This window comes from Anopheles coustani, chromosome 3, assembly GCF_943734705.1.
Source record: "Anopheles coustani chromosome 3, idAnoCousDA_361_x.2, whole genome shotgun sequence".
Lineage (NCBI taxonomy): Eukaryota > Metazoa > Arthropoda > Insecta > Diptera > Culicidae > Anopheles > Anopheles coustani.
The window spans coordinates 60,011,873-60,019,858 of record NC_071288.1 but is presented as its reverse complement, the minus strand read 5'-3'; the positions used below and the strand labels follow the sequence as shown (position 1 = coordinate 60,019,858).

The following is a 7,986-nucleotide window of genomic DNA, read 5'->3' as shown; positions in this document are numbered from 1 at the left end:
GAAAGCGTGTAACGGTTTATGCTTTCCATCCGTCGCTTTATTTCATTCGTCATGCAAAGTTTCACTCAAGTGCGAGTTGAAAAATTTCGGCGCTGCAGCGCGAATGCGACGGAGCATAAGTCAGTCGCTGCGTCTCGCTCCGATCCACGAGGAAAGGCCTGAGTTCATTCAAAATTGGTAGTAGGGCATGGTTAAATAAACAAATCCGTATGCGATTCCACCTATTGTCTCTAGATCGACTAGTTATGTGACTAATTCGACTCAAATCATTGTGAGTCGATTCAAACAGTTTAGGAACAAGTCAGAATCGAATCAAATCGAGTCCCAAACCAATCAAATCTGATTCGAATCCTAATCGAATCAAATCTTTAGAATCCGTCAGATGGGATTCGAATCTTTAGAATCTGTCAAATGGGATTCGAATCTTTAGAATCCGTCTAGGGATCGAATCTTCGAATCTTCCGAATCCCGATTGGCACAACACTACCAGTTTAGTTTCATCAAACTGATGAAAAGTTTGGCAGTTGTCAAACAGGCATCGCATCGTGCTCGTGCGTGAAATTGTGTAGTTGGTAAAAGTAGGCGCACTATTCAGGTTACGCGACCGATATGTCGTGATTTTTTACAACGACAATTCTCAAAGGTGCACTCAGTGAAATCTAAACACCAATAGGCTACGGATGAAGCGCGGAATGAAACGATCGACCAACAAGTGGAGAGGCACGATTCTTTAACTCTTCGTTATCTTTGCTTTGGTTGAGGTTCTTCGCTTCCACCGAGCGATAACATAACCTCACATTGCGCGTCGGCGGGTGTTTCGATTTAGAAAGCGAAACAAACTCACAATTGTTGCAAAGGTGTCAATATTGGTGCGCATCGAGAAGAAACGGACGTAATACGGCAAAAAATAGGAAGTGAAATGTGCAGTTAAATAATTCTTGGCGATAACTCAAATAGCTTGTTGATTTACTTCAGTTTTCACTCGAATGTTACGCGCCTCAACGTAACGACGTTGAGTATTGCTTTTGTGTATTCTGAAACGCTAATGAGTTTTTACGTTGAGCCAAAATAATCCTAGCTACGATTAACAATTTTTGTGCAGAGTCGTATCGGTGACGGTTCGAAAAAGTTGTACACTTGACTCAGTTAGAGAGCAATTATAGCTGGTCATTATCAGTGTTCGTGGTTTGTTGCTGTATAGCTCTGAAAGGGCTGTGCGTAAACGACAGTCCGAGTGAAATCATGGCTCAACAGCAAAGGTTACAGCCGCTCGCCGGTGATATACTGCAGCATCAACAAACTCAGCAGCTTTACAATGAGCAAGAGCCGATGGAAGAAGACGAGGACGAGGATGTTTCCGTTGCAGGCGAACAGTCCAGCCGCGGCGAAAAGCGTCGTTTTTACGAGCAATACGACAGCGATGAGGACGACTTTGCTGGATTTGACGAAGATGCAACTAGCAGTGAAAACGGTAAATGATGGATAATTTCTTGCCTCTAAAGATGTATTTCACTGTACATTGCGATGCTATCCACTTAAGTTCAGTCCGATGCAGTTATGTGGAAAAAAGAAAATGTTTTGTTTATTAATTAATTTGGAATGAATATACTAAAATGATTGTGTTGATATGATAATGTCAACTATGAATTACGTTAATATGGTTATTTCGTAGGTGTCCTGAATTCGCCACGGGCGGTAGATTATTTATCGGACGCTATATTGTCGGTGGCTGAAAGAAAACATGCCGAGGAGGATGTGGATTTCAATAATACTTCCAAACAGGTTCGTTTCTTGCCGAAGATTGCTGTCGATATTGAATCTAATTTTTTATTGTTTGGTCTGCAGGACGACATGGAAAACACTGCAAACGAATTAAATAAGAGCGCTGCTAAAAAGAAGACCAATATTGTTATAAACACGCAGGACGATGTATATAAAGAGCCTTTTAGATATGGATGGAAGCGGGAATTGGTAAGTTGAAACATTGTTAACATTTAAAAAGAAACATACGAGCAGCTAAATACGATATTGTTGTTTAATAGTTTAATAGAAGTTCAATAGAAAAACTGCCTTTATAAACTCTCACTTAACGTTTTTTCAATATTTTATAACCTGGAGAACTAACGAAGAAATAAATGGTAAATTTATGTAGTTTGGAATGTTGGAATTTGTTCATGCCTATGCAACTATATGACTGTCCATGTCAGTATAGTTGCATGCATGGTTTAAGTTCCTCAAGCTGAATTGAATAGAAATTATTGTGGGGACAAATGATGAGTCCCTGGCACCTCATATGAGACACATGTAGATCAATTAAAGAATAACCGACGAACAAAACGTTATTTCAGAACCTTTTTGATATTTCAACACAAATTCCGAATTCATTTAATTTGTACCATCTGTGTTGAATGCAGATGCATTCATTAGCTCCCAACGTCAAAGCAAAATCAATTTTTGCGATGGGTTGCCAACAGCCTCTTACTACAAACTAGTTGCAGTAAGCAATTTTTGCTGCAATTCTGCTTCTTGGCGTAACGACTCTATAACAGTTCATTCTACACATCTAAGTCAATGTTTGCTGGAGTTAATTAGAAATGTTAAATACTGCCGATTTTAAAAAAACTCTAAATTATTATTAGATACTGTGTACTGGTCTTAATTGCACGCATTACTTTGATAGGTCTATCGAGCTAATATGGATGGAAACAGCAAGGATAAAGGAGAGGTATACTACATTACACCTCAAGGAAAGAAGTTACGTACACGTAATGATATCGCAGCTGCACTCCACGATGATTTAACTATTAATAATTTTACCTTCGTGAAGGAGCCAGTAGGAGGAAAACCGGACGAAGAAACCATAAGGTTTGTAATAGTTTAAAAAAATCAAACTAATTCAATTAATTTATAATCAATTTTAACTTGTATAGGGCTAATATTCTCCTGATTGGAAAGCTTAGCCGAATCTGTTACCCTAGTGGGTTAGCATTCATTTTTGTCTTTTGTTTAATTAAACTTAGTTTCAATAGTTGTTGAATTGTTCTCAATCTTCGATGCGGCTTTTTACGATTTTTTTCATTTAATTTTGTTTTAAAATATCTTCTTAGGAGCGCAAAATCTTACGGCAACGCACCAAAACGGTCAGGTTCCGGAAATTATCCATACGCGCTGGAAACACCCCCTGGTGACCTTGGCAAGCGAGTGCCAAAACCTAAAATGCCGAAAGGAGCTAGTCCGCCTCCACCTTCGTACTCGCGGACCTCATCTCAAACATCGAAAGGTCACACCAACGCTTCTAGCCATCAGGTCATTGGAATAACAAAGGCAAATGAAAGCATTGGAATTGTCGGAAAGCCATCGAAATCGTCGGGAAAGTCCAAGTGAGTATATCGATGCTGCGTTAGTAAATAAGCCTTATGGGTTACCATAACTGCTAGTTTCACTGCCTTCGCGGTGCATATCAATAGATTGAAATGTTTTGGAGCGCTTGGTAGTGTAGAAAAATCTTCCCTTTTGTTATTCCTCTGTTTTTTCTCTTATTATTCCTCCGTTCCTTTACTCTCATATCGTATGCCTTTCTTGCTTATCATTGATTTCTTTCGGGATGTGCTGATTCTATTGACATGAAACCTCCTTCGACACTGAACTCGAATCTATCAACCATCATTCGAATAAACACATAACCAAACAACGAAACCATGATTGCAATAACAAATAATGCTGTGGACACTTCGTGGTCGTGCCAAATATCGGCAACATCGTATTCCCCGGATTCCGGCAACAGGGCGGAGTCTTGTACCATTCAATGTTTACCCGCGATGGGAATGATACCGATGCTACAGTGCATGGTGTGCTTCAGTATGTACCACCCGGAATGCGTGAATGCAACCACAGCCGAAGCGTTAGCTCGTCGATTCACTTGCAAGGTATGTACGGAATGGATATTTCATGTTAAAACTGCAATACGCTCTACTCGTTCCCGTTGTGGTCGTGTAGCAGGCGGACCCGGTTGTTGCCAGAAATATGTTCTGACGTTTAGTGTACCGATTCATTACCTTTCAAGAGCTGTTTGGAAGAATCCGCGGCGGCGGAAATGCAGCAGCAGCAAGCATACAAAGAATCGTTTGGGAAGTTCGGCACCAGTGGTAACGAAAATGGAAGTGGAGCTGCTGTCCCAAAACCGCTATCCGCACCGAACAATGGAGGATCGTTGATAGCGAATCAGACGGCATCTTCTACACCACTACCACCTACGACATTACAGGCGAAGGAGAAAAGCAAACGCAACTCCCAGCAATCGGCGGTCGCAAAGGGTGTCATTACTGCCTTAACTGCGCCACCAAGTAGCAATGTTGGAAAGGATATTCCTCCGCAGGATGTTATTGTTATCCGTAACCATGAGTACGTGGTTGTACCGAAGGGCAAAGCAACATCCGTAAAATCATCCAAAAAAGCTTCCACGAAAACGGCCAACAACTCCCAGCACCAGATAGCGTAAGTAGCGAGGATACGGATCTATGTAGATCTGGGAATCATTTCTTTCGGCTCGATAGTTGCATGAGTTTTATCCTTTTCATATACATTCTCCGTCTTATATAATATGCACAACAGTAATTCAGTAGCGTCTTTTATCACCGTTTGCTGTTTCACAAAGTCTGAGACATTAGTAGATAATCATGATTAGCTAATGACGGTACTCATTAATACTCAATGGGTATGGAATTATAATTTTCAATTCCTATTTACTTGCGGCAGCAACAAATCGACGCTAAAACACTAACCCCCAGTACCTTAACGATAATCCAAAAGCAAGATCTTTTTGTCTGTCAGTTTTTCTTCTCTTTCTCTCGATTTCAGGATTACATCAGCAAATAATTGCTTCCTGTCCAGTGTTCCCAATTCAAACGACACCAACTCGAATAGGTCGCTTTTCAATGTTCTTGTCGATTTTAGTTATTCTTACTTATTGTCATTTTTCCTGTTTCGTTTCACGTCCTTTGCGCGTCGCTCTGTTACGTTTTGTTTAGTTTGGGTTTTTTGTGTGGTTTATAATCGATCAAATCGGAAGAGGCTTCTACACATCCAATAATACAAATACACGGACTGTTGCCAAATTATAATAATCTCTGTATTCTCTTTTTGCGCTTTTTCGAAACAGTAAACTTCCAGACGACGGGCGCAAAACGACCAACAACGTATCAAGCAACAAGGAAGTGGCGAGTACTCAGGATAGACTTTCCGATGATGAAGCGAATGCTCAACTGATTGTCGGTGATGGCCCTCTTAAAAATCATAGCACCACCGTAAAGATCGTGCATAACAGCAGCACAACAGTGCAACACTACGGAGCCCGTGATCCGTCCAACTTCCTGGCTGAAGTTTCAGCGGGGTATAATTGTTTAATGCACGTTTTTGATTACCTGAAAGTACAAGTAAGTTAGCGACATGTAATGTCGGTGAAAGGAGACAGAAGATTTATTTTATTTATCTTTCTAGGAACTTCTTCGCGCCTCTAGCGTGTGTCGCATGTGGAACCATGTGGGGAATCATCCTCGCTTTTGGAAAACTGTACGTATGAAGAACTCGTATGTGAAGGATTGGGCTGGAATGATCGCAAAGTTACGCAAGAACGACACAAGACATCTGGATCTGCGGAAAGTTTTGAATGCCGGCAGCAACGATGAGATGTGGCAGCGATTTATTGAGCACATCGGGCAAGCGGATAAGATAGATACAATTGACCTGTGTCGCTGTTCTTCGTCGGTGGTCGGCAGTCTGCTGCAGTCCAATCCAAATCTTCGCGTAGTGAACGCACTGGCGATCAAAAACGATCCCATTGATTTTGAAAATTTCGAGCACGGTGTGCATCTGGAGGAGTTGCGCTTGAAATCTTCCGCCGCAATCTCGCTAGATGGCGATCTTCATCAGCTGGGAGCTTTGCGCCAACTCAAACACCTATCGTTAACATCCATCGCGAAGCTCGGTAGCACTTCTATAGATGCTTTGGGTTCGTTGGTTCTGTTGGAATCGCTGGAGCTTGGTGAATGCACCGAAATCGGAGTGAACCTAGCCACTGTCCTCCCAAGTCTGACAGCACTGAAGCGACTGCGGTTGGAGAAAGGCCAGGAGAACTTTGATATGTTTAGCGTCTTCCAGGGTATCTCGTCGGTATCCAGCTTGAGGCAGCTTGAGCTCATCAACTGTGACATAAAAACAGGCTTCGACAAATACTTTGCCGTTTGCTCCAACTTGAAAAGGTTGCTGCTCATACCCACCTACGTGTCTCAGTCTGCCGCCACGAATCGCATGATTTTGAAGGGTCTCATGAAACTAAACCAAACGCTCGAGACGGTTGTGTGGGCCATAACGGTCGAACTTCTGCGCGTCACGGAGTTGTACATTGATGCGAATATTGAGGATGCGCAGAGTCAACTCGGCGGAAGCATTCCCATTCTAAAGCCGGTTCCGGGAAGCGACGAACCTGTGGAAATCGCCTCTGCCAGCTCACAACCTGATCTACCCGAAGAGGTGGAGATCGTGCCTCTGAAAAAGGTACAAAGCATTCTCGATCGTCGAGTACCAAATACGAAGGTACAGATTTTAAAGATTCCATTCGGCAACACGTGGAAGCAAACGATGAGCGAGTTTACGTGAAATCATTACAAAACTGCTGTTGCAGCAAGCTTAAGCAGCTTCCGGTCGAAATGTTGTCAAAAAGAGTTGCGACCACAATCGAATTGGTTGGTAGGAGAATGGAATTCTCGGTTCAAATGTAAATATTTCAACAAATAGCTCGTTGCAAGTTTCGTGGTATGTCACACGATATACACGGAAAAGATATAAGTCTTGTGTACACGAATGGAATGAGCAATGCAGCGTATCATCGAAAGGTTTTTCGTGATTTCGGTTTTTCAAGACTAACGTCTATGATCTATGATCCGTTTTCAAGACATTACATTTTCGATCATTTCGGTATCTTTTTCTACTAGTTTTGAATATTATTTCAATTGAATTTCGAAGGAATCAAAAAGATTTATTGCGTATTCTTAAATAATTGAGCTACATGTATGTTATTGATTTAGTCTCAAAATTGCTTTAGTTTTGTCCTTCATGATTAGAATAGAAGTTAGTTGTTATAAGCGGATATGTAAGTAATCTGTATATTTTGCTAATACACAGGAAATCATAAAAACACGAAATTTATTCGGAATATTTTTTAACTTCTCGGCACGAAAGAAATTTTCATTGACACATTTCATGGTCAATGGTCAACGTAACATAAGAGCAGCATTTAAAATTCAGACAGGGGTATGACCTTTTCAGATCCGGCTCGAAGCCCAACAAGATTTCAAACGCCGATGTTTTCAGGAAGTTACATGTTTTCAGATGAGTTTCAGATTTAGCATATTCTTGCCGCATTGTTACTGTGGAGACGAAAACTACAGCATCCTTATGTGAGATAGAAAACACTAATGGGTGTGAGACAAAGCGTACTCAGTGTTTACGTATGCTAAATAGAAACTGTTTGGTATCATTAAATACGAAAATCTATCCTGACCTATTCCAGGCGGAAAGCTGTTATTCGTGTCACAATGGCGAAACAAAAAATCATATTGTCATAATGCGAATAATAAACGTCAAGTATTGGCAACTAGGACAACTTTCTGCGAAGCCGAAAAGGTACGTCGGTTATAAAATCGGTCCATGAGCACTGGGGCTTACCACCTCGACAGCGCTGGCTCATGACTACACAAAGGGAAAAAATCTAGTAATCCCTTATGGACGAAGGTGGAGGATTTACAGTGACCGGCGCGGTAAATTGCCCACCTCGAAGTTGTTTGATTTTCGCTCAATATTGGTTTCTTAATCCAACTAATTACGCTGCCAATATTTTTTGTATCTTGTTTTAAATATTCTCTATGAGATTCAAATATAAAATTTCTAGAAAAAATTATAAAAATATTTATTTAAAAGAAATTGTGATAA

At 41.0% G+C, this 7,986-nt stretch overlaps 1 protein-coding gene across 3 annotated transcripts; it reads left to right on the top strand.

Moving 5' to 3' along the window:
• Positions 1–559: 559 nt before the first annotated feature.
• Positions 560–7,189, top strand: LOC131270476 (uncharacterized). 3 transcript variants are annotated; one of them, XM_058272449.1, is made up of 9 exons: positions 560–1,471; positions 1,673–1,782; positions 1,846–1,971; positions 2,681–2,865; positions 3,108–3,380; positions 3,785–3,926; positions 4,064–4,494; positions 5,159–5,432; positions 5,497–7,189. In XM_058272449.1, exons 1-9 carry the CDS (start codon positions 1,243–1,245, stop codon positions 6,652–6,654), a joined length of 2,928 nt encoding a protein of 975 aa, XP_058128432.1. In that variant the 5' UTR covers positions 560–1,242; the 3' UTR covers positions 6,655–7,189. The 3 variants fall into 3 exon arrangements, with proteins under 3 accessions (XP_058128432.1, XP_058128422.1, XP_058128454.1); XM_058272439.1 differs by having other exon boundaries at positions 1,673–1,971; XM_058272471.1 differs by lacking the exons at positions 3,785–3,926; positions 4,064–4,494.
• Positions 7,190–7,986: the final 797 nt, after the last annotated feature.

Bases quoted from the DNA above. Each gene is read 5' to 3' on its own strand.
- LOC131270476 (XM_058272439.1), top strand. From the start codon at position 1,243: ATGGCTCAACAGCAAAGGTTACAGCCGCTCGCCGGTGATATACTGCAG. The intron at 1,472-1,672 runs GTAAATGATGGA...GTTATTTCGTAG, and splicing joins TGCAACTAGCAGTGAAAACG to GTGTCCTGAATTCGCCACGG. The intron at 3,381-3,784 runs GTGAGTATATCG...TTCCGGCAACAG, and splicing joins AAATCGTCGGGAAAGTCCAA to GGCGGAGTCTTGTACCATTC.